Genomic DNA, 24,746 nt, shown 5'->3' with positions numbered 1-24,746 from the left:
CAACACAGACATTCAAATATCAATATTTAATATCATTGGTAATTCGGAAATAAATACATCAAGCACAGGCTGTAAACAGGAATAAAATTACAAAATGTTTTGTATTCAATACACAAATTGCTAATTAAATTAATCAAAGCCAGTCAATAACAACACCAGAAATCTGTCACTGCTACAAAAGGCCATGTATGGTGGTGTAGGGCTGTTTAAACAGAGACATAGTTACACCAGTTATTAATATACAAATCCCCTTAGCAACTGACTCAGGGTCAGTATCCAACTCTTTCACAGAATGACACATTAATGACACCTTAGTGTATGCTGTATCCCACCCAGGATTGCCCTAGGTGGGATACATCAGCCCCTAGGTGGGATACATCAGCCCCTAGGTGGGATACATCAGCCCCTAGGTGGTATACATCAGCCCCTAGGTGGGATACATGAGCCCCTAGGTGGGATACATCAGCCCCTAGGTAGGATACATCAGCCCCTAGATGGGATACATCAGCCCCTAGGTAGGATACATCAGCCCCTAGGTGGGATACATCAGCCCCTAGGTGGGATACATGAGCCCCTAGGTGGGATACATCAGCCCCTAGGTGGGATACATCCACCCCTAGGTGGGATACATCAGCCCCTAGGTGGGATACATCCACCCCTAGGTGGTATACATCAGCCCCTAGGTGGGATACATCAGCCCCTAGGTGGGATACATCCACCCCTAGGTGGGATACATCAGCCCCTAGGTGGTACACATCAGCCCCTAGGTGGTACACATCAGCCCCTAGGTGGTACACATCAGCCCCTAGGTGGGATACATCAGCCCCTAGATGGGATACATCAGCCCCTAGGTGGTATACATCAGCCCCTAGGTGGGATACATCAGCCCCTAGGTAGGATACATCAGCCCCTAGATGGGATACATCCGCCCCTAGGTGGGATACATCCACCCCTAGGTAGGATACATCAGCCCCTAGGTGGGATACATCAGCCCCTAGGTGGGATACATCAGCCCCTAGGTGGGATACATCAGCCCCTAGGTGGTATACATCAGCCCCTAGGTGGTATACATCAGCCCCTAGATAGGATACATCAGCCCCTAGGTAGGATACATCAGCCCCTAGGTAGGATACATCAGCCCCTAGATGGGATACATCAGCCCCTAGGTGGGATACATCAGCCCCTAGGTGGGATACATCAGCCCCTAGGTGGGATACATCAGCCCCTAGGTGGGATACATCAGCCCCTAGGTGGGATACATCAGCCCCTAGGTAGGATACATCAGCCCCTAGATAGGATACATCAGCCCCTAGATAGGATACATCAGCCCCTAGATAGGATACATCAGCCCCTAGGTGGTACACATCAGCCCCTAGGTGGTACACATCAGCCCCTAGATAGGATACATCAGCCCCTAGATAGGATACATCAGCCCCTAGATAGGATACATCAGCCCGTAGGTGGTACACATCAGCCCGTAGGTGGTACACATCAGCCCGTAGGTGGTACACATCAGCCCCTAGGTAGGATACATCAGCCCCTAGATAGGATACATCAGCCCCTAGGTGGGGAAAGAAGACTTGCCTGGCTAATGTGTTTGTACGTACCACAAGCTCTCCTCTCACTGTGTACCACGTGGGCCTGTGCGTCAGCCAGGCTACAAGAAGACTGCTTTGAGATAAGGATGTTATAGCTACTGAACAGTGGTGAGTTACTTTTCATTGTTAATGTTTTCTCTGTAAATCCTCTCATATACACTGGCAGCTTTCAGATATTCCAGATATCTCAGTCATGTTTATTTGTGAAAGGCAGATACATTTCTGTATGGGATATTTTAAATACTCTCCAGAGACATAGGTTTGTCTGTCAACTACAGCTCAAACATGCCGGGTAAACAGACCATCTGAAACCAAAGCATGTTTCTCTTGGTACAGTGTAAAATAAGACAATAGTACATTTTCTTTCATTTGGCTGTGACTTTTTGCAGCAAAACACATTGATATTTTAAAATTGCACACATCACACACAAACCAATTTGAAATGTTCCAGACTTCACACAGAGCAGAGAGTTCAGCACCATGTATTATGGTGCTGAAGACAGCGCTTTAACTCAAAAACGATATAAGAAATAAATACTGCATGTTTAAAATACCTTTTTTTACATGGCAACTATCTGTGACTACCAGCAGAGGGTGATGGCTACTATAGCAGGGTTAAAGCTAGGTAATCACACAATGATCTCTATCTATCTCTGAGGTGTATGGGATAGCAGGGTTAAAGCTAGGTAATCACACAATGATCTCTATCTATCTCTGAGGTGTATGGGATAGCAGGGTTAAAGCTAGGTAATCACACAATGATCTCTATCTATCTCTGAGGTGTATGGGATAGCAGGGTTAAAGCTAGGTAATCACACAATGATCTCTATCTATCTCTGAGGTGTATGGGATAGCAGGGTTAAAGCTAGGTAATCACACAATGATCTCTATCTATCTCTGAGGTGTATGGGATAGCAGGGTTAAAGCTAGGTAATCACACAATGATCTCTATCTATCTCTGAGGTGTATGGGATAGCAGGGTTAAAGCTAGGTAATCACACAATGATCTCTATCTATCTCTGAGGTGTATGGGATAGCAGGGTTAAAGCTAGGTAATCACACAATGATCTCTATCTATCTCTGAGGTGTATGGGATAGCAGGGTTAAAGCTAGGTAATCACACAATGATCTCTATCTATCTCTGAGGTGTATGGGATAGCAGGGTTAAAGCTAGGTAATCACACAATGATCTCTATCTATCTCTGAGGTGTATGGGATAGCAGGGTTAAAGCTAGGTAATCACACAATGATCTCTATCTCTGAGGTGTGTCTGTGTCTGGAAAGGCCGCCGGTGTGTTTAACATTTCACAAACCTCTCATTGTCTTACGTTAGATAGCGCCACGTCTATGTTGACGACTATGTTGAGGTTATCCAGGCTGCATCCCATCCGGCCGTGACTGGGAGTCCCAAAGGGTGGCGCACTATTGGCCAAGCGTCGTCCGGGTTTGGCCGGGGTAGGCCGTCATTATAAATAAGAATTTATTCTTAACTGACTTTCCTTGTTAAATAAAGGCTACATTTTTTTAAATTAAAAAATGAGAGGAGGAATGACGCCACCTGTCAGAAGACAATCCATACCTCTAACCTCTAATGGAATCTACTTCCTTTACTTTTGTCATGCTTCTTTATGAGTCAGTGTCCCGACTACATATCCACTACAGAAGGCCTCTAGCTACAAAGTCTTTGCAAGTTAAGCAGCAAATATAGCTATCTAGCAGCATTAATGCATTAATTATCTTGGCACAAGAGTGCACAGCAGCATTCAAACCTAAGGAATACATGAACTGTTCAGAAGTTTGTAATAGTACAAAAATATATGTAACTATAGTAACAATCCATTGGGTAGGGTGTTCCCTGGGCAGAGAGCACTGGACTGAACCATCAGAGGGAGGTTAGAGGGAGGTTAGAGGGAGGTTAGAAGGGACTATTAGCATTGGTGGTGGTCGAACCATAGTGGAACATGGGGCTGATAGAAGGCCCAGAGGTCAAGGGTCAGGGAATGAGGGGTCATAGAGGGAGTGAGGGAGGAACCAGTTAGCCTGAAGAAGCAGAACTCCCTGGGCTGTCTGAGCGCCTCACTGTCCTCAGGGGTATTTCTGTACCAGCTCCTGACAGCAAGCAGAGACGGCAAGCAGACAGAGGGAGGAACCAGTTAGCCCAGGGAGTTCTGCTTCTTCAGGCTGTCTGAGCGCCTCACTCTGTCCTCTGGGGTATTTCTGTACCAGCTCCTGACAGCAAGCAGAGACGGCAAGCAGACAGAGGGAGGAACCAGTTAGCCCAGGGAGTTCTGCTTCTTCAGGCTGTCTGAGCGCCTCACTCTGTCCTCTGGGGTATTTCTGTACCAGCTCCTGACAGACAGACTTAGATTGACAGACAGAGAGGGGGAAGGGGGAGAGATGGGGGATTTTTATTCATTATAAATTATAGTTGTAGTATTTACTTTGTATGGGTTAAGGAATTAAAGAAGGGCAGAGAAATAAAGAGAGGGGGAGAAGTAGAGAAATGTTGGAGACTGTATTCACCCCTGTCGGTTTAGCAGACCTGGGACTGAGGCATTCTGACCCTGACTTGGCTTCAGGATCCTGAGGGGGAGAGAGAGTGATGAGGAGAGAAAGACAGAAAGGGCACACAGATAGTGTACCACTGACCTGTACTGACACCTAGAACACTTTCCCCTATCTGGAGGATAAATATTTCATATGTACAGCTTTTTTTAAGTATAGAAAGAAAGTAAGAGATGTGAAGTATAGGAGACAGTCAGAGATGTGAATTATAGGAGACAGTCAGAGATGTGAAGTATAGGAGACAGTAAGAGATGTGAAGTATAGGAGACAGTAAGAGATGTGAAGTATAGGAGACAGTCAAAGATGTGAATTATAGGAGACAGTCAAAGATGTGAAGTATAGGAGACAGTAAGAGATGTGAAGTATAGGAGACAGTAAGAGATGTGAATTATAGGAGACAGTCAAAGATGTGAATTATAGGAGACAGTCAAAGATGTGAAGTATAGGAGACAGTAAGAGATGTGAAGTATAGGAGACAGTAAGAGATGTGAAGTGTAGGAGACAGTAAGAGATGTGAAGTATAGGAGACAGTAAGAGATGTGAAGTATAGGAGACAGTCAGAGATGTGAAGTATAGGAGACAGTAAGAGATGTGAAGTATAGGAGACAGTCAGAGATGTGAATTATAGGAGACAGTCAGAGATGTGAATTATAGGAGACAGTCAGAGATGTGAATTATAGGAGACAGTCAGAGATGTGAAGTATAGGAGAAAGTAAGAGATGTGAAGTATAGGAGACAGTCAGAGATGTGAATTATAGGAGACAGTAAGAGATGTGAAGTATAGGAGACAGTAAGAGATGTGAAGTGTAGGAGACAGTAAGAGATGTGAAGTATAGGAGACAGTAAGAGATGTGAAGTATAGGAGACAGTAAGAGATGTGAAGTATAGGAGACAGTAAGAGATGTGAAATATAGGAGACAGTAAGAGATGTGAAGTATAGGAGACAGTAAGAGATGTGAAGTATAGGAGACAGTAAGAGATGTGAAGTATAGGAGACAGTAAGAGATGTGAAGTATAGGAGACAGTAAGAGATGTGAAGTATAGGAGACAGTAAGAGATGTGAAGTATAGGAGACAGTAAGAGATGTGAAGTATAGGAGACTGTAAGATATGTGAAATGTAGGAGACAGTAAGAGATGTGAATTATAGGAGACAGTAAGAGATGTGAAGTATAGGAGACAGTAAGAGATGTGAAGTATAGGAGACAGTCAGAGATGTGAAGTATAGGAGACAGTCAGAGATGTGAATTATAGGAGACAGTAAGAGATGTGAATTATAGGAGACAGTAAGAGATGTGAAGTATAGGAGACAGTCAGAGATGTGAAGTATAGGAGACAGTAAGAGATGTGAAGTATTGGAGACAGTAAGAGATGTGAAGTGTAGGAGACAGTAAGAGATGTGAAGTATAGGAGACAGTAAGAGATGTGAAGTATAGGAGACAGTAAGAGATGTGAAGTATAGGAGACAGTAAGAGATGTGAAGTATAGGAGACAGTAAGAGATGTGAAGTATAGGAGACAGTAAGAGACGTGAAGTATAGGAGACAGTAAGAGATGTGAAGTATAGGAGACAGTCAGAGATGTGAAGTATAGGAGACAGTAAGAGATGTGAAGTATAGGAGACAGTAAGAGATGTGAAGTATAGGAGACAGTAAGAGATGTGAAGTATAGGAGACAGTAAGAGCCACTTATGTGCAGTCAGTAGGGGGCAGCACTGTTCTCTACTGTACCTGTTAGTGGGAGGGCTCTTTGGCTTCTTCTGTACTTTCCTTGCTTGTCCTGGAGACTCACCCACCCTGAGAGAACAGAACGATACACATCAGAATAGTTATGCTTTTATCTCAATAATGTCAGCCAAATAAATATATTTGTGATATTTTATCATAGTCTGATCTCCTGGTACAAATTCAGATAAGGCATCTGGTTTGATTACAGATGCATCATTTAACCCGTCCCACAGGACTCCACCCCCTCACCTCTTCTTCCTGTCCAGTGACCTCTGTGTGGCAGCAGACAGCACTCTGTCATTAGGACTCCGGGCTTTCTCCTATCGACCACACACACACACACACACACACACACACACACACACACACACACACACACACACACACACACACACACACACACACACACACACACACACACACACACACACACACACACACACACACACACACAGCAGATTGTCAGATACAGTTACACATCAGAATCATGAACAGTATGTTTTAGGCCAGGGTCAGTAACTTTTAAGCCAGGGTCAGTATGTTTTAGGCCAGGGTCAGTATGTTTTAAGCCAGGGTCAGGATGTTGGGTCAAATATGTTTTAGGCCAGGGTCAGTATGTTTTAGGCCAGGGTCAGTATGTTTTAGGCCAGGGTCAGTATGTTTTAGGCCAGGGTCAGTATGTTTTAGGCCAGGGTCAGTATATATTAGGCCAGGGTCAGTATATATTAGGCCAGGGTCAGTATGTTTTAAGCCAGGGTCAGTATGTTTTAGGCCAGGGTCAGTATGTTTTAGGCCAGGGTCAGTATGTTTTAGGCCAGCGTCAGTATGTTTTAGGCCAGGGTCAGTATATATTAGGCCAGGGTCAGTATGTTTTAGGCCAGCGTCAGTATGTTTTAGGCCAGGGTCAGTATATATTAGGCCAGGGTCAGTATGTTTTAGCCAGGGTCAGTATGTTTTAGGCCAGGGTCAGTATATATTAGGCCAGGGTCAGTATGTTTTCGGCCAGTCAGTATGTTTTAGGCCAGGGTCAGTATGTATTAGGCCTGGGTCAGTATATATTAGGCCAGGGTAAGTATGTATTAGGCCAGGGTCAGTATGTATTAGGCCAGGGTAAGTATGTTTTAGGCCAGTCAGTATGTTTTAGGCCAGGGTCAGTATGTATTAGGCCAGGTTCAGTATGTATTAGGCCAGGGTCAGTATATATTAGGCCAGGGTCAGTATGTATTAGGCCAGGGTCAGAAAGAGATGAAGGTTTTTCCATGGAGTTCATATGTTGACGGACAACAGAGAGGAAGGAGCGTCTTTTACGTATGTTTTTGAACATCAAAAGTTTAACTAATCTCTACTTTTGATAGATGAAATCGGACGTTTTCATTTGAAGATTTTCTTTCCAAAACGCTATACATCCATTTTGAGAAATGTTCATTGTTTAAAGAAATTATGAAAGAGATTGGTGTGTTTTTTCACTCTAATCATGGCATTCAATGACAGACATGTATTTGTTTGAAATCTCACTTGATGGTTTCATTTCAGAGACAAATAATAATGTTTTTTTTTCAAAACACTATTTGGGGCGGCAGGTAGCCAAGTGTTTAGAGACAGGTAGCCTAGTGGTTAGAGACAAGTAGCCTAGTGGTTAGAGACAGGTAGTCTAGTGGTTAGAGACAGGTAGCCTAGTGTTTAGAGACAGGTAGCCTAGTGTTTAGAGACAGGTAGCCTAGTGGTTAGAGACAGGTAGCCTAGTGGTTAGAGACAGGTAGCCTAGTGGTTAGAGGCAGGTAGCCTAGTGGTTAGAGACAGGTAGCCTAGTGGTTAGAGACAGGTAGCCTAGTGATTAGAGGCAGGTAGCCTAGTGGTTAGAGGCAGGTAGCCTAGTGGTTAGAGGCAGGTAGCCTAGTGGTTAGAGACAGGTAGCCTAGTGGTTAGAGATAGGTAGCCTAGTGGTTAGAGACAGGTAGCCTAGTGGTTAGAGGCAGGTAGCCTAGTGGTTAGAGGCAGGTAGCCTAGTGGTTAGAGGCAGGTAGCCTAGTGGTTAGAGACAGGTAGCCTAGTGGTTAGAGGCAGGTAGCCTAGTGGTTAGAGACAGGTAGCCTAGTGGTTAGAGACAGGTAGCCTAGTGATTAGAGACAGGTAGCCTAGTGGTTAGAGGCAGGTAGCCTAGTGGTTAGAGACAGGTAGCCTAGTGGTTAGAGGCAGGTAGCCTAGTGGTTAGAGACAGGTAGCCTAGTGGTTAGAGGCAGGTAGCCTAGTGGTTAGAGGCAGGTAGCCTAGTGGTTAGAGACAGGTAGCCTAGTGGTTAGAGGCAGGTAGCCTAGTGGTTAGAGGCAGGTAGCCTAGTGGTTAGAGGCAGGTAGCCTAGTGGTTAGAGGCAGGTAGCCTAGTGGTTAGAGACAGGTAGCCTAGTGGTTAGAGCATTGAACTAGTAACCCAAAGGTTGCAAGATTGAATCCCCGAGTTGACAAGGTAAAATCTGTCGTTCTGCCCCTGAACAAGGCAGTTAACCCACTGTTCCTAGGCTGTCATTGAAAATAAGAATTTGTTCTTAACTGACTTGCCTAGTTAAATAAAGGTTAAATAAAAAAATATCCACCTCACTCTCAGGTTTCGCACAAACAATTTTTTTTTTTTTTATAAAGAACTGTACAAGTGATACATTTGTGACATCCATATTTAAAAACATTTATGAATCAATATCAATATGAGATCTGTATGTGAAACATTTACATTTGACATTTTAGTCATTTAGCAGATGCTCTTATCCAGAGTGAATTATAGTTAGTGCCTTCATCGTAAAACCTCTTGATGGTCGCCTACGATAGGGGGCGCTACAGCGATTTTTGAAAAAAGATCGTGCCCATTTTAAACGGCCTCCTACTCAAACTCAGAAGCTAGGATATGCATATAATTAATACTTGTGGATAGAAAACACCCTAAAGTTTCTAAAACTGTTTGAATGGTGTCTATGAGTATAACAGAACTCATATGGCAGTCAAAACCCCGAGACCGATCGTAACAGGATGTGGAATTCTGAATTGCGGACTGAACTTCATCACTTTGCCTATAACTCACACCGTGAGCAATGGTTAATTGAGCACTTCCTATTGCTTCCACTAGATGTCCCCAGTCTTTACAAAGTGGTTTGAGTCTCCTACTGTGAAAACTGACTGAATGAGACGCTGTGGAACGTGGTCACATGAGGAGGGCCATCACCATTATGACGCCGGCGCCCCTGGCTACCCTCCCCTTTCGAAACGTTTAGAAAGACAATTGCAATCGTCCCCCTTGAATCTTATTGGAGCTCTGGTTGAAAAAGGCCCTAAAGATTTATGTTATACAACGTTTGACATGTTTGAACGAACCTAAATTAAAAAAAAATGCATTTTATTGAAAGAGTAGTCCCGCGGCCGACGGAGCTTTTGGTGCAGCCTTCAGAACGCGCTAACAAGAACAAGCTATTGGGACGTAAAGGATTAACTTTTTCGAACGAAAATACATTTGTTGTGGACCTGGGATTCCTGGAAGTGCTTTCTGCTGAAGATAATCAAAGGTAAGGGATTATTGACAATAGTATACAAGAGTAGATTTGATATGCGATTGTTCCAAGATGGCGCTGACCTGTAACGGTAGCCTATTTTTCTGAGTATCGCATCCCCTTTTATCGCAAAGTGTGATTACCCAGTAAAGTTATTTTTAAATCTGGCATTGCAGGTGCTTTCAAGAGATCCTAATCTATAAATCTTAGAATGACAATATTACATTTTAAAAATGTTTTCGAATAGTAATTTAGTCAATTGTAGCGCTGTTTCACCAGACGCATTTGAGGGAAAATAGTTAGTCAACGTTACGCGCCGATGTAAAATGCTGCTTTTATATATAAATATGAACTTTATCGAACAAAACTATGCATTTTGTAACATGATGTCCTAGGTGTGTCATCTGATGAAGATTGTCAAAGGTTAGTGCTGCATTTAGCTGTTTTTTGGTTATTTGTGATGCATGTGGTTGGTCGGAAAATGGCTATGTGGCTACTTTTACGATATACTCCTCTAACATAATCTAATGTTTTGCTTTTGCTGTAAAGCCTTTTTGAAATCGGACAACGTGGTTCGATTCAGGACGATTCAGGACAGGTGTATCTATAAAACGATATAACATAGTCCTCTATTTGAAAAAAATATATATAAAATGTTGTTATGCTAATGGCAATAGGATTTTTCGCTGGATGTCCGCTGGATGTCCGCTGGATGTCCGTCCCGCATACGGGACGAGCCCGACCAGGGGTTAAGATAGCTAGTCACAGTCAAATATACAGTAGAAGGAACATTGCATTCCAATTAAACAATGGATATATAGTGTTTTGCAAAAAACAAATTTTAATACACACTTAAAAATCTATGAATTAAAAATCATGAAGGTACCTAAAAGTAATCATTTCTGGCGAAAAAACACAAAATATGAAAAATGGGTAGATATAGCGTTTTGGAAATAAACTCTTCATTTGTCTCTGCCAGGCTGCGGCCTTAGGGTCTAGGCTCTGCTTCAAAAAGTGAAATAATCTTTTGTCACTTTCTCTAAGGGATTTTACACTTGTTTTTGTGATTTTTTTACTGTGAGAGTGACAAGGTTTAAGTCCTGTTGTTATGATTGGCCTATTTGTGTGATTGACAGTTAGAAGTCCCACCCAGTGTGTTGTGGTTGGTCTAAGTCTGTGATTGAAAGGTGAAACATCCAGTCAGGTTACCATTTCTCGTAGCTTCTTCTCTGTGCGGACCTCTCTGTCCAGCTGCAGCAGAGCCAGCCTCTCCTCCAGGGGCATCTCAAAGAAGATGTCATGGACGTCATATCGAGCCGCACGCAACTGAAGGAGGAGACACACACACAATATAATCAATACTCATACTCATCCGGTTCCACTTTCTGTGTGTGTGTGTGTGTGTGTGTGTGTGTGTGTGTGTGTGTGTGTGTGTGTGTGTGTGTGTGTGTGTGTGTGTGTGTGTGTGTGTGTGTGTGTGGCGTGCGTGCGTGCGTGCGTGCGTGCGTGTGTGTTTGTCTCTCTCTCTCTCTGAGTGTTACCTGTGCCCTGACTCTCTCCTGCAGAGACAGGTCCTGTGCTGATATGGAACCTTCAGTCTGGAACGAGCGGATGAACTCTTGTGTGTCCTAAAACCACACACACACACAGACTTAAAAATGATACCATTTAAATGATTAATTATTAAAGGTGATCGTCTTTAAATCAAAGTCCAATATGACTGTGTTTCAGTTCCATTATGATTCAGTTGGTATTCCCCTACATACCTACACTATATAGTAGTATATACATCTACACTGTGTATACAAGTGGGTTTCTGTGTGCGGATATAAGAGTGCTCTCACCTGAACGGTCTGGCGCAGCTGTTTCACCTTCTCTGTCTGGAGCAGTCTGCGGGTAAGGAACCCACAACTGATGGCTCCCAGACGACACAGCGCCCTCTGCTGTTCAACTGTCACAACCTGAGTGAGGAGCAGTTGCATAGTGCAGGAATAGACACATGGAAATCAACTTACACTCAGTCAAGAGAAGATTGTTTTATCATACAATATATTTAATATAAAACAATGAAACACACATATACATGGAACATGGTTCTGGAAATGGAGACACAAGAGGGAGCACCAACAGCTGGAAACCACACACATATGTAGAAGCACACGCACACACACAAACACACACAAGCACCTGACTAAGCCTTCCCCGGGGCTTGCTGGCCCCCCAGGTGGGCCCCCACAGGTAGACAGGAGGCTGCATGGAGGGAGAGGGAGCACTGGAGCTCAGTGGAGAGGAGAAACCTGGAGAGAGAGAGAGGGGAAAGAAACCTTTTACACATTACATTCACACAGAAACAGGTAAATAGGCAATAAACAAATCACGTTACCAAGATGGCTTTACATTTCTGAGACCTACGGGGGAACCATTGTTGCAGTATATGCATTTATTGTGTCAACAGTTCGTCAACAGTTCTGTCTGAATTTTATTGATTAACCTGTTTGGGATCGGGGGCAGTATTTTCACGGCCGGATAAAAAACCTACACGATTTAATCTGGTTACTACTCCTGCCCAGAAACTAGAATATGCATATAATTAGTAGATTTGGATAGAAAACACTCTACATTTTCTAAAACTGTTTGAATGGTGACTGTGAGTATAACAGAACTCATATGGCAGGCCAAAACCTGAGAAGATTCCATACAGGAAGTGCCCTGTGTGACAATTTGTTGTCCTTCTGTAGCATCTCTATCGAAAATACAGCATCTGTGCTGTAACGTGACATTTTCTAAGGCTTCCTTTGGCTCTCAGAAGGCGCCAGAAAGTGTAATGGGGTGTCTGCTGTCTCTGGGCGAAGAACAGCAGGATAATTTGTTAGTGGTCAGCCTGGGAACAGTGAGACTGATAGGCGCGGTCACGAGAATTCTCCATTTTTTTCTCTCAGCCTTTCAATGAATACAACGTCGCCCGGTTGGAATATTATCGCTATTTTACGAGAAAAAATGCATAAAAATTGATTTTAAACAGCGTTTGACATGCTTCGAAGTACGGTAATGGAATATTTCGAATATTTTTTTGTCACGAAATGCGCTCGCGTGTCACCCTTCGGATAGTGACCTGAACGCACGAACAAAACGGAGCTATTTGAATATAACTATGGATTATTTGGAACCAAAACAACATTTGTTGTTGAAGTAGAAGTCCTGGGAGTGCATTCTGACGAAGAACAGCAAAGGTAATCCAATTTTTCTTATAGTAATTCTGAGTTTAGTGAGCACCAAACTTGGTGGGTGTCAAAATATATCTACTCAGAATATTGCAAAATGTGCTTTTGCCGAAAAGCTATTTTAAAATCTGACACACCGATTGCATAAAGGAGTTCTGTATCTATAATTCTTAAAATAATTGTTATGTTTTTTGTGAATGTTTATCATGAGTAATTTAGTAAATTCACCGGAAGTTTACGGTGGGTATGCTAGTTCTGAACATCACATGCTAATGTAAAAAGCTGGTTTTTGATATAAATATGAACTTGATTGAACAAAACATGCATGTATTGTATGACATAATGTCCTATGAGTGTCATCTGATGAAGATCATCAAAGGTTAGTGCTGCATTTAGCTGTGGTTTTGGTTTTTGTGACATATATGCTTGCTTTGAAAATGGCTGTGTGATTATTTTTGGCAGGGTACTCTCCTGACATAATCTAATCTTTTGCTTTCGCTGTAAAGCCTTTTTGAAATCGGACAATGTGGTTAGATTAACGAGAGTCTTGTCTTTAAAATGGTGTAAAATAGTCATATGTTTAAGAAATTGAAGTTATAGCATTTTTGAGGTATTTGTATTTCGCGCCACGCTCTACCATTGGATATTGATGAGGCATCCGCTAGCGGAACATCTGTCCCTAAAAGGTTAATTTGGACATAAAAAAAACAATATGAAGATGAGAATTAAAAGACAAAAGAAATGTACAAGCTGAGGAGAGGTAAAACACTAAAACGCCGTAAGGGTTTTGTAAAGCACCTCCCTATTTCAAATAGTAATAGAAAAAATAGTTATATTTCCCAATGCTTCAACCCAATGACATCTACCAAGGTAATGGTTTGTGTGTGTGATTTATTCTTCCATGCCACAGTCCACCTACCCATGCTGTGTACACTGTGTCTAGGTGACCTATCAGTAGCACTCAGGGTGGGGCTAAGGCCAGGGCAGGAAGGGCTGAGGCCACCACCGTCCCCACTCAGGAGCTGGCCACACCCCTGCTCTCTCAGCCTCTTCCCCTTCTCATCCAGCTCCTAATAAAGACACAGAGAAACACACACACACACACACACACACACACACACACACACACACACACACACACACACACACAGAAGCGTTGTCCCGTGACGGATGTGTAGTCTTGAGGATTGAACAGTCACTTCTCTACAGCAGCCAAACAAAACACTTTGCAATTGCTAACATATTCAAACTTATGGAACTTAAAGCCACATTCTGGGATTCAAAAACACTTGTTTTGGTATAGAGCTGAGGGGTGGGGCTAGGGAAATGTAACCCCTCTCAAATTCATACTAGACAGAGCTCTAGATGCAAGGACTGACAGGCCTTGACACCCAAGAAACAGCTTCCCAAATCCCAGACAGTAGCTTTAAAGTTTAATTCTCTGTGTGACATTCTGTCTGCATATACTATATATAATATCACAAACTAGGAAGGAATGCTGATAGTTGTGGAAGAATAGTGACAAATGTGGCTTTTGATACATTGAGCAGGGTCAACATGCCATGGTTCCATGTCCTGACCTGACAGAGGCGCTGTTGTTCTCTCTCCTGTTCAGCCATGAGAAGAGACATCTGCAGGGCATGCTCCTCCTCCAGACGCCTCTGCATCTCCTCCAGAGCACTCACACGTCGCTGGGTCTCCTCTGAAACACACACACACACACAAAGGAAAAGACCCATAAACGCACGGACGATTGTACACATACAAGTGCACATACCACACACACACACACATGCATGCATGAACGCACACACACAATTATTTTCAATGATTGCACGAAAAGTAGTGGACTTTACATTCAAGACAAATGAATCACAGAGTACAGACTGCCCTGTATAGTTTTCTTCATAACACTCTCTTATATCATACACACTACGTTACAATGATCTCTCTCTCTCTCACCTGTCTTACTGTCCTGCTCCTCTAGGGAAGAGCTGGGTGTGATCTGTCCATCATGGGGCCCCTGAGGCCCCTCAGGCTCCAGCCTCATCTGGCAAGGAGAGAGGTCAGGGGTCAAGGGTCTCACGTGGGGCCTTAGCAGCACGGCCGAAGGGTTCTCCACCTCATAGGACTGATTCAGGGGGACCGCGGGGCTCCTACGACTCGGGGCCAAACGAGGCGCTCCCCCCATGAAGCGCGGGAGCCTCTCCTGGCTGCGGTCCATGCCAGGTCCTGAGGCAGAATGAGAGGAGTGGAGCTGGCTGTCTAGGGTGTGGCAGCGCCGGCGAAACCTGGAGCTGGTGACATCATGATGCCCATGTGAACCAGTTCCGGAGGTACTGACTGGGCTGCAGCTCTTCTCCTGGACCGGGCTGGTGCCACACTGGCTGCCACGACGACTACTGCTACCGTCACTGACCCCTGACCCCCGTTCCGGTGACCTCATCACCCCTGTCGCCATGACAACAGCGCTCTCTTGGTGCCTCCCCACTAGCCCTCTGGGGATGAGGTCGGCCGAGCCAATGGGGAAGGAGATCATGATGTTACCAGTAGACACTGGACGTGGTCGGCGACGGTGGGGGCGGGGACTCATGCTGGGTTCAGGGCTGGGCAGGAGAGCGTAAGGGTCGGGGAGGCCAGATGAGAGGCAGCTAAACCGAGAGTCATATGGGTCACACACAGCCTGGTACTGGGCTTGAGCTTGGGCAGGATACTGACTCTGGTGCTGGATGTGGGCCTGGGTCTGAGGTGGGTTTAGCGGACTGTGGCGCAGGCTGTACCCTTGTTCAGGTTTCATCTCTCCCAGAGGACTGCGGCTCTCGTTCTCCTTGTCAGAGAGGCTCTCCGCAGGCGGGGTGGTTGAAGTGACCCTGCCGATGACCTTTGACCCCCTCTGGGCCTGCTCTCTCTCCACATACTCCCTCGACCTCCTCAGAAGGCTCTGGAAACTCACATCCTGACCACCCCCTATCTCCTCCTCTCCCCTCCTCATCTCCTCCTCTACCTCCCACCTCTCCTCCTCTACCTGCTTCTCTCTCTCCTCTGCCCTGTACCCATTCAGGACTATGGGGGACTCAGGTTGGGGTGTGGTGGGCCGATCCATAATGTGTAGCCCAACCACACCACCGCCCCTGGATAGCCCAGGGGAGTCTGTGACCAGGGTGTAGCCATTCACTGTCTCGGGTTTTGGGGAAAGGCAATATGGCGGAGTTGGTAGATCCATTTTACCCTCCATCTCTGGTAATTTTTCCACCTGTAGTAAGAGAGGCAGAGAGAAGAGGGGAATTAACACAAATAATCAGATATGGGCTGCGTCCGAAAAAGCACCCTTTTCTCTTCATAACATGCACTACCCAAGAAGACTCGAGGCTGTAATCGCTGCCAAAGGTGCTTCAACAAAGTACTGAGTAAAGGGTGCTTTTTCACCACTGGTGTCCCCCAGGGCTCTGTTCTAGGCCCTCTCCTATTCTCGCTATACACCAAGTCACTTGGCTCTGTCATATCCTCACATGGTCTCTCATATCATTGCTATGCAGATGACACACAATTAATCTTCTCCTTTCCCCCTTCTGACAACCAGGTGGCGAATCGCATCTCTGCATGTCTGGCAGACATATCAGTGTGGATGACGGATTACCACCTCAAGCTGAACCTCGGCAAGACGGAGCTGCTCTTCCTCCCGGGGAAGGACTGCCCGTTCCATGATCTCGCCATCACGGTTGTCAACTCCCTTGTGTCCTCCTCCCAGAGTGCTAAGAGCCTCGGCGTGACCCTGGACAACACCCTGTCGTTCTCCACTAACATCAAGGCGGTGACCCGATCCTGTAGGTTCATGCTCTACAACATTCGCAGAGTACGACCCTGCCTCACACAGGAAGCGGCGCAGGTCCTAATCCAGGCACTTGTCATCTCCCGTCTGGATTACTGCAACTCGTTGTTGGCTGGGCTCCCTGCCTGTGCCATTAAACCCCTACAACTCATCCAGAACGCCGCAGCCCGTCTGGTGTTCAACCTTCCCAAGTTCTCTCACGTCACCCCGCTCCTCCGCTCTCTCCACTGGCTTCCAGTTGAAGCTCGCATCCGCTACAAGACCATGGTGCTTGCCTACGGAGCTGTGAGGGGAACGGCACCTCTGTACCTTCAGGCTCTGATCAGGCCCTACACCCAAACAAGGGCACTGCGTTCATCCAGCTCTGGCCTGCTCGCCTCCCTACCTCTGAGGAAGCACAGTTCCCGCTCAGCCCAGTCAAAACTGTTCGCTGCTCTGGCACCCCAATGGTGGAACAAGCTCCCTCACGACGCCAGGACAGCGGAGTCAATCACCACCTTCCGGAGACACCTGAAACCCCACCTCTTTAAGGAATACCTGGGATAGGATAAAGTAATCCTTCTAACCCCCCCTTAAAAGATTTAGATGCACTATTGTAAAGTGGTTGTTCCACTGGATATCATAAGGTGAATGCACCAATTTGTAAGTCGCTCTGGATAAGAGCGTCTGCTAAATGACTTAAATGTTAAATGTTACTTATATAAATGTGATTTGCAAACATTTCCCCAAAACTATTTTTGCTTGTCATTATGAGGTATTGTGTGTTGATTGATGAGGGGAAAATCGATTTAATCAATTTTAGAATAAAGCTGTAACGTAACAAAATGTGGAAAAAGTCAAGAGGTCTGAATACTTTCCGAATCCACTGTAAGCGCATATTACGTGTGTGTGAGCAAATCAGTGAGTGTTTGTATGCGTGTTGGAGTATCAGTGTGTGTTTGTATGTGTGTTGGAGTATCAGTGTGCGTAGTGTGTAGGGCCCTGTGAGTGTGTATAGAGTCAGTGCAAAAATAAGAATAAAATACAAAGGTCAACTCAGATAGTCCGTCTAGCCATTTTGTTAGATACTGTATTTAGCTGTTTAGTAGTCTTATGGCATGGGGATAGAAGCTGTTCAGGAGCCTGTTGGTGTCAGACTTGATGCACCGGTACTGCTTGCCATGAGGAAGCAGAGAGGATAGTCTATGGCAGGGTTCCCCTAGCTAGTGGTTTTACTTGGCCCCCCAAATTTCTGAGCAAAAAAAAAAATGTTTGTTGAATTTTCATTGTTGGAGATAAAAAAACTGTAAAAACACAAGGAAATCAGCTCCAAGTGATTTTAATATGGGAAATCTGTTCCCACAACCATCCGCTCAAGAAAAAATTGGCCCGGCGGCTAATCTAGTTGATGATCCCTGGTCTACGGCTTGGGTGGTTGGAGTCTTTGGGAAATGGTTGTCTGAGACTGACCTGAGCATTGTCCAGAATGTCCTGAACCCTGGCCAGCAGGCTGCTGCTGCGTAGTGCCTGTCTGTCCACCTCAAGCTGGGCACCCCTCTGTCTGTACTGGGACATCTCGCTGCGCTGCTCCACACTCAGCTGAGGATGGATCACAATAAACACACATAGTCAGAGACACACACACATACATGCATACATACATAGTCAGATAAAGACAAACAAAGACAGGCGCGCATGCACCAACACACATTCTCGCCTGGGTCTCTCGGAATCCATGTGACAATGTTTATATTACACTTAGCACCTTTTTTCTATCTAGAACCTTAAAGGGTTCTTCGACTGTGCCTATATGTTACATCTGCTCCTGCCACGCCCTCTACTTCTCATCCTATGTCTCCCTAACCTGCCACCACTCCCCCAGTGCTCTCTCCCTCTTCCTCTCTGTGTGTGTGTGTGTGTGTGTGTGTGTGTGTGTGTGTGTGTGTGTGTGTGTGTGTGTGTGTGTGGATTGTGTGTGTGTGTGTGTGATTGTGTGGTCGGAGACAGGTGTGCTGGAGGCAGACCAGATCCCCACCAGCTGCAACCTGTTCCATAATCAAGACCTCTACAAATAGCCCTGCTACTTCCACGCTGCCAGATCGTAACCTCTGTTTTTAGCCGTTTGTTCCTGCTTAGATCTTGTTTTCGTGTTATGCCTGTTTTCGCTTGCCTGGCGCTGTTTTCCTCTCAATTACAGTTATGCCCGCTCTGACTCTGGCCCCTGTCTCCAGTCCCACATCTTGTCAGTCCTGCTACACTCTGTCCTGGACCCCCCACTCAATTGCGTCCTTGGATTCCTCTCCGGACCTGCTTACCCAGTCCCAACTCCCCTCGCTCCAGCCTCAGCCGCCGCACCTGGCTTCCTGCAACCCGCCCGAGCTTCCCCTGGCCTGCACCCCATCTTCCCCCGTGCGTTTCAATAAATACCCTGGTTACCTCATCCCAGTTTCCTCGTCTGAGTCTGCTCTTGGGTTCACCTGTTCCGCTCCGCGTGACACTATAGGAGAACCATTTGAAGAAGATTTTGGGTTCCATGTAGAACCCTTTCTACAGAGGGTTCTACATATAACCCAAAAGGATTCTACCTGGAACCAAAAAGGTTTCTCCTATGGGGACAGCTGAAGAACCCTTTTGGAACCCTTTTTTTCCAAAGAGTGTAGGATACTTCTTCCTTAGAACACAACAGTCAAGTTCTGGAATGTGGGACAGAGCCAGAGTAGGCCTAATGACCTTTCCTCTAATCAGCTCTCAAATCTCTTTCTCAAATATCTCTCTCTCTCTCCAATTCAAGGGGCTTTATTGGCATGGGAAATGTATGTTTACATTGCCAAATTAAGTGAACTAAACAATAAAAATGACCAGTAAACATTACACTCAACAAAAGCTCCAAAGGAATAGAGACATTTCAAATGTTATATTATGTCTATATAGATTGTTGTAACAATGTTCAAATAGTTAAAGTACAAAAGGGAAAATAAATATACATAAATATGGGTTGTATTTACAATGGTGTTTGTTCTTCACTGGTTGCCCTTTTCTTGTGGCAACAGGTCACAAATCTTGCTGTGGTGATGTATTTCACCTAATAGATATGGGAGTTTATCAAAATTTGATTTATTTTCAAATTCTTTGTGGATCTGTGTAATCTGAGGGAAGTATGTGTCTCTATGGTCATACATTTGGCAGGAGGTTTGGAAGTGCATCTCAGTTTCCACCTCATCTCCTGCACACGTACGCACAGATGCACACACACAAACCCACAAGGCATGCACAAACACACACCCCTCTCTATCCCCACTCTCACAAACATTTCCTTCACACAGCTCCTCCCAGTAAACTTAATCAGGCAGCAGTCAGACAACATGGATCAGACAACTAAGTTCATGAAGTGGTCATACATTGATTCCGACTGACGCTAATATTGAGTTTTATTGGTAAGATATGCGTATCATATCTAGTGATGACTAAAAGGGCAATCTGTAGTTGCATCAATGTTTGGACTTGTAAATGAATTATATGTACCTATTGTTTCTTGAAGAATATAACTTATGAGCTTAGTTCAACTGTAGTACCCAAAATATAAGCTTGTTTTACTCCAATGTTTGTAAACAAAGTAAATGTAAACTAACACTATATAGCCTCAAAACATGGTTAAAACTATACTTTTTATATCATGGATGGTCAGCCTTGTCTGTCTATGAATTTGAGAGTGGTTACATTTCTCAAGCCCCATCCCCATCTTTTTACCAAAACAGGGACAGGGAAAATGCTTTGAACCATTGATTGCCCCTTTAATACTCTGTGATTTAACAAAATAAACAATGACATGTTTTTTATGGTGACTCTTTCTCTAAGACATGTGAATTACAAAATGTTTAAGCCATATATTTGTTGTGTGTGTGGGCATAATGGTGTGTGTGTCCACTCAATGCCCATTGCTCACAATGCTACATTGTAAACCAAAGGATCATTGCATTTGGTTACCATGCAACTTGAGAGTTACAAACCCCCAGACAGGAGAATACCCACACATACACAAACTCTCCTGGGGAACCATGTGGTTGTCATGGGAGAAAGCAAAGCCACCCCCATGACAACAAACTATTCTCACTGGGCTGAATCCTAATTGGATATAAGTATGCTTAACTTAACTCAAACATTTGTGCACATTTACTACTACCTTCACCTTTTATAGGGAAGGTTGGAATTACATGCATGGATTATATCTTGGGGTTAGGATTTAGCCCACAATATATACAATGTACTTAAGGGATAATCAACAAGGGGCTATGAGTCCAATGGAAAATAATGAACGACGTGGAAGGTGTGTTCCACGACACACTAGCGGAGTGGAACTAACCTTCCAAGGAGTGACATTATTTTTATTAGAACGCATAGCACCTTGTTGATTATCCCTTTTATGCCATGGCTTTAATTGAACACATTTGCCGCTAGAAATGTATTCATTTGCAGGTACAAATGGGTTCAACATTCACTGAAGTAGATAGCAAGTTTACTAGACAGCTACTGTAGTTGCTTTGGCAACCAAGCAAACAGCCTTGCTAGTTTAGCTAACCAAACCATCAGTCCTAGCTTGATATTATGAAAATCAAAATCAACAATGCCAATAATGATTTAAATTTCAAAGAGCTTGTAAGAACTGTAGCCATTGAATTCTACCGTGCTGATATACTGTTCGTTATAGGGAAAAAATGCACGCTGTAGAATGCCTTTCAAGACAATCAGAAACGAGTTTTCAACAATGCCATGGTATACATCTACAGTACATCCAATGCTGGGGAGGAATTGGAAAAAAGACACTGTAATATCCTGGAATTCACAAACAGAAAAACACATTTTAACATGTTAATGTTTTCACTTTGATACAACTCCATTCCCACCTTGCCCCCAATTCCACCTTATGTTATATCTATGTCTATACAGCTCTCCACATCTTCTGCCCTTTCCCCCAGACTATGTCCTTACCAAGGGTGAGAGCACAGCCCTTCCATGGAAGTGGATGAAGGAGAGAGCTTCCACAGGACCAGTTGGCTCACAGCCTGTCTGTTGGCCTTGGCTCTTCCCCTGGCTCTCAGTCTGCAGTCTGGCCAGGCTCCGCAGGCAGAAGTCCTCGTAACTCTCCATGTCCATGTTTGGGCTCCAGCCTCTCAAAACTGCTGCTTACAACAGAGACACAGTCAGCAGAATAGTCATAAAGCGGTACAGTATCCAACGAGAGAGGGTATTTGACAAGACACTGGAGCCAGGTGATCGAACCTGTAGGCTAAATGTCAACACAAGAAGAAGCTCTGCAGTGTGTGTGAACCATGAAGGCGTGGGGTTAGGCACTATCTGCTGTCAAGCTATGAGCAGCTGGAAGAGCCAGACAAACAAACACAAGGAGGGCTCTGTCTTTAGTTACTGTATATCTCACACAATCATCACATTCCACTCATGCTATTCTATTCTGAGAGGCATGATGAAGAATCATGTTTCTGATCAATGTGATTGCTTTTAAGGGAATGCTTGTCAGCGAAGACAATGAAGGTGCACACACGCATGCAAGCACACACAGACACAATATTTTATTTAAACCCGTAGTTAACCCACATTGATTGAGAATGAATAAGATCCTCATTATCAAATAATTAAGCAACCGGATTGAATGCCCCACTGACCCAATATCTCGACCAGAATAAGTATGGTCAGATAATTCCTGCAACACCAGTTCCATTTTCCTGATAATGTGGTTATTTCATGGATGAATAGATGTAATGAAAAGTCACCTGGGTCAGTGTGTGAATTTCCTGTCTTATTATTGGTTCCCCCAGAGTAGGTAAATAACAGCCACGGCTAGTAGAAGACATACGATAGCACTGTACGGTGTTATAGTCCACTCATTACATGTCATGATACAAATTACAGTCAAGCGCATCTAGCCTACACTTTGATACATTGTAGCAGAATAGTCTGGCTGGCAAACAGTGAAATCTCACTACATTTTGCGGCATGGTAATAGTATTTGACTCGTGAAGCAAGCCATGCTTTTACAGCTGTGCCCAGCAGTGGCTGACTGACAGCGGGTTTTGTCCGTGCCCATCCCTCTCCTCTTACCCTGATTTTCTAGCGTGACATCCACAACCAATGACTTCGTGTATCTCTTTTCTTCCCCTAAATGCAAAGTTGAAGACAAATGAATATCTCCTGGCGTCGTTTGTCTTATGGTTTCTGTTGTTTATAGAATTTCAGAATCGTGAATTTCTCTTTTCTATCTCAGGTTTGCCTCAAATGGTCCTCATCACATCGACCTCTTCCGGTCGCAACAGCGCCTCCTAGCAACATAATTTCCGCCCAGTTCCATTTCTATACCTAGCACCTTAATTTCCCCTAGCCTCAGCCTCCAATGTTGAAAAGTGTAATATGATTTTAAGAAGAAGCAATATGATGATGGCTCCACCAGGCCTAAATTGAGCCCAATAGGAAATCCTGTCATATCCTTTTTGCAATAGACACCAAAGGGGAAGATCACAAATAGGCATTTGGGACTGAAATGGAACCCGATCAGTCATCATATTTTATTTTTTTACATTTATTTATTTATTAACAAATATCACCAAACAAAAGAGGAATAGTCACACGCAAACAAGCATACAAACAAACTATTTACATTGCCAGGAATCCTAAACAAACAAATCATATTCATTAATAATACAACAAGTTTTAATTGCCTTTTTGTTTTTCATTTTAGTTAAAGTAGTGCCATATTGTTTAAATTAATTTATAAAGTGAAAAAAGTTTGGTTTTGAATTAGACCATTTGCATTTGTGAATATGAAATGTACCTAGTATTATTAGCAGTTGAATTAAATATACTACATCTTTATCTATGTCAGAATTTCTGAAATAAATCATTATTCAGTCATCATAATGATCTCTTGAATCTGTAAAAGTATTACACGACTCACATTCAAATTGAGTGATTTGACAATGTAATTTACAAATGAAAGCAAATTTGAAATAGTGTATAATGCATAATCAATAATATACAATTCAAATTCATATATTTCATTACATTACATTACATTTTAGTCATTTAGCAGACGCTCTTATCCAGAGCGACTTACAGTAGTGAATGCATACATTTCATACATTTAAAAAAAAAAAAAAAAAATTGGACTGGCACCCCGTGGGAATCGAACCCACAACCCTGGCATTGCACACACCAAGCTGGCGTTGCAAACACCATGCTCTACCAACTGAGCCACAGGGAAGGCCAACCTTGAATACATTGGGATAAGATTACGAATCTCTATTTATGCGCGGGAACAGATTTCCTCAAATAAAATCACTGAGCTCATTTCCTGGTGATTTTATGTCCAAAAACACAGTGCTTTTATAAAATATTCACACCCCTTAACTGATTCCACCTTTGTTGTGTTACCGCCTGAATTTAAAATGGATTAAAATTAGATGTTTTGTCACTGCCCTACACACAATACCTCATAATATCAAAGTAGAATTGTGTTTTTTCCCAAAAATTTGGCAAAGCAATAATTTTTTAAATCCTGAATACAAAGCATTATGTTTGTGGCAAATCCAATACAACACACTACTGAGTACCACTCTCCATATGTTCAAGCATAGTGGTGGCTGCATCATGTTATGGGTATGCTTGTAATCATTAAGGACAATAATCGGCCCGTAAATGGAGGCAGCTGAAGTTCTGAATCCCGTGAGGGTGAAAGTCAACTGACAGACCTGTTGGGGAATGCTTGGCGTGTTAGCTGGTTAGATAGCCTAGCTACAAACTTAGCTAGCTACCTTGAAGAGCAAAAACAGAAACACCTAACCGCTAAAACATATGGTATAAATAAAAACACTAGATTACCCTGGTGTAGAGGGGATATCCTTAATAAAACACCAGATTACCCTGGTGTAGAGGAGATATCCTTAATAAAACACCAGATTACCCTGGTGTAGAGGGGATATCCTTAATAAAACACCAGATTACCCTGGTGTAGAGGGGATATCCTTAATAAAACACCAGATTACCCTGGTGTAGAGGAGATATCCTTAATAAAACACCAGATTACCCTGGTGTAGAGGAGATATCCTTAATAAAACACCAGATTACCCTGGTGTAGAGGGGATATCCTTAATAAAACACCAGATTACCCTGGTGTAGAGGGGATATCCTTAATAAAACACCAGATTACCCTGGTGTAGAGGGGATATCCTTAATAAAACCCCAGATTACCCTGGTGTAGAGGGGATATCCTTAATAAAACACTAGATTACC

The 24,746-nt window shown here is 43.8% G+C and overlaps 1 protein-coding gene across 2 annotated transcripts; it reads right to left on the bottom strand.

Moving 5' to 3' along the window:
• Positions 1-11: 11 nt before the first annotated feature.
• LOC106601860 (centriolar coiled-coil protein of 110 kDa) lies at positions 12-22,772 on the bottom strand. Of its 2 annotated transcripts, XM_014194275.3 has the most exons (14): positions 22,563-22,772; positions 21,435-21,625; positions 17,919-18,047; positions 14,603-15,893; positions 14,221-14,342; positions 13,560-13,710; positions 11,607-11,716; positions 11,264-11,380; positions 10,961-11,047; positions 10,629-10,745; positions 6,137-6,207; positions 5,891-5,956; positions 4,122-4,181; positions 12-3,959 (listed from the first exon to the last, which is right to left on the bottom strand). In XM_014194275.3, exons 2-14 carry the CDS (start codon positions 21,597-21,599, stop codon positions 3,872-3,874), a joined length of 2,574 nt encoding a protein of 857 aa, XP_014049750.3. In that variant the 5' UTR covers positions 21,600-21,625; positions 22,563-22,772; the 3' UTR covers positions 12-3,871. The 2 variants fall into 2 exon arrangements, with proteins under 2 accessions (XP_014049750.3, XP_045571567.2); XM_045715611.2 differs by lacking the exon at positions 22,563-22,772 and having other exon boundaries at positions 21,435-21,796.
• Between the last annotated feature and the right edge of the window lie 1,974 nt (positions 22,773-24,746).

The sequence above is a fragment of the Salmo salar genome, chromosome 03, assembly GCF_965601325.2.
Source record: "Salmo salar chromosome 03, fSalSal1, whole genome shotgun sequence".
NCBI lineage: Eukaryota > Metazoa > Chordata > Actinopteri > Salmoniformes > Salmonidae > Salmo > Salmo salar.
The sequence above is the reverse complement of the archived record's forward strand: the minus strand, read 5'-3'. Positions and strand labels throughout refer to the sequence as shown.

What these genes read in the sequence shown, in the direction of transcription:
- LOC106601860 (XM_014194275.3), bottom strand. Translation starts at nt 21,599, where the DNA reads ATGGACATGGAGAGTTACGAGGACTTCTGCCTGCGGAGCCTGGCCAGA. An exon ending in AGGAGAGAGTCAGGGCACAG is followed by an intron (nt 10,746 to 10,960) that starts GTAACACTCAGA and finishes CTCCTCCTTCAG; the next exon opens with TTGCGTGCGGCTCGATATGA. An exon ending in AGAAGAAGCTACGAGAAATG is followed by an intron (nt 6,208 to 10,628) that starts GTAACCTGACTG and finishes TGTGGTCGATAG; the next exon opens with GAGAAAGCCCGGAGTCCTAA.